Below are 1,071 nucleotides of genomic sequence, written 5' to 3' on the forward strand. Positions count from 1 at the left end.
CACACCTGCTGAGACAGTATGTCTGCCGTTCACTCACATGTTGAAAGGGACCCCGTCTCCGTTTCATCTGTGGCCTAAAGCACTCATCAAGCGGGTGTCTTTCCATGCTCCGCCATTCAACAAGCAGCACCCCATGCACTGTGAACACCACGACACGCCATCAAAACTCAAACTGTATATCCGGGGGACCCTGCGCCCCCTCCTCAACCTCGCAACTCCAATCCAAGCTGATGTGTGGTGGCGCATGCTGTACCGGATGCTGCCGGTGAACTACACTTTGTTCTTCCTGCAGTCCCAGCAGCCTCACATCATGGAATGCGTATATCCTGGATGCAGTGCCGTGGAGACCATGCGTCATGCTTTGGTCGAATGTGCTTGTGTGTGCAGTGTCTGGACTTGGCACTCTGCCTCATGGCGACAATTTGGCTTAGAGTTTAGCTGGTCCAAACTATCTGATCTAGACCAAGTGGCCGTACATCCGCGGTGGCAACACATGGAAGAACCCCTCCGCAAACTCTGGGTCATGCTTGCAGCAGTGGTCTTGCACACCATGTGGACTCACCGCAACAAAACTCGATTCGAGGACAAACCGCCACCGTTTGTACCCGCAGTGAGGCACTCGTCCCTGGTCTCCTGGAGTGCCAGCGTCCGACGACTGCTTCGCGACCCCAGCGTGGACGACACTGACCGCCTTCACATCGCGACAGCGCTCTCATTGCTTGGCCAACACACCCACTACTCGTGGTTTTGGGCACAAAACCCTTGGGCCTTCTCCCCACCATCGTGGGCTTCACCTCCACCATAGTGCATGTTGCAATGTGATCTCCCCAGTACAGACGGCGACACGCACGTGACCACAACCAGTGCGACGGAGACCACGACGGCTACGTCAAAAGCGACGACGAATGCACATGTTACCATGACAGATACACATGTGATCGGGCGGGTGCACCGGTGACGACATTGCTGCGCTTCGACCACGACAAGGATACCGGCGGCGACAATGCTGTACTGGGACCACGAAAACATGGGTCCCGGTGACGACAAGCTACTGGGACCACGATGTGTGGC

At 56.3% G+C, this 1,071-nt stretch overlaps 1 protein-coding gene across 1 annotated transcript; it reads left to right on the top strand.

The window, feature by feature from the left end:
- Positions 1 to 98: 98 nt before the first annotated feature.
- Positions 99 to 1,043, top strand: H310_15410 (hypothetical protein; the record flags this gene model as incomplete). Its single annotated transcript, XM_008883385.1, has 1 exon — positions 99 to 1,043. A coding segment is annotated over one exon (707 nt), but the record flags the coding sequence as incomplete, so codon positions are not given.
- Positions 1,044 to 1,071: the final 28 nt, after the last annotated feature.

This window comes from Aphanomyces invadans, assembly GCF_000520115.1.
Source record: "Aphanomyces invadans strain NJM9701 unplaced genomic scaffold supercont1.469, whole genome shotgun sequence".
Lineage (NCBI taxonomy): Eukaryota > Oomycota > Saprolegniomycetes > Saprolegniales > Verrucalvaceae > Aphanomyces > Aphanomyces invadans.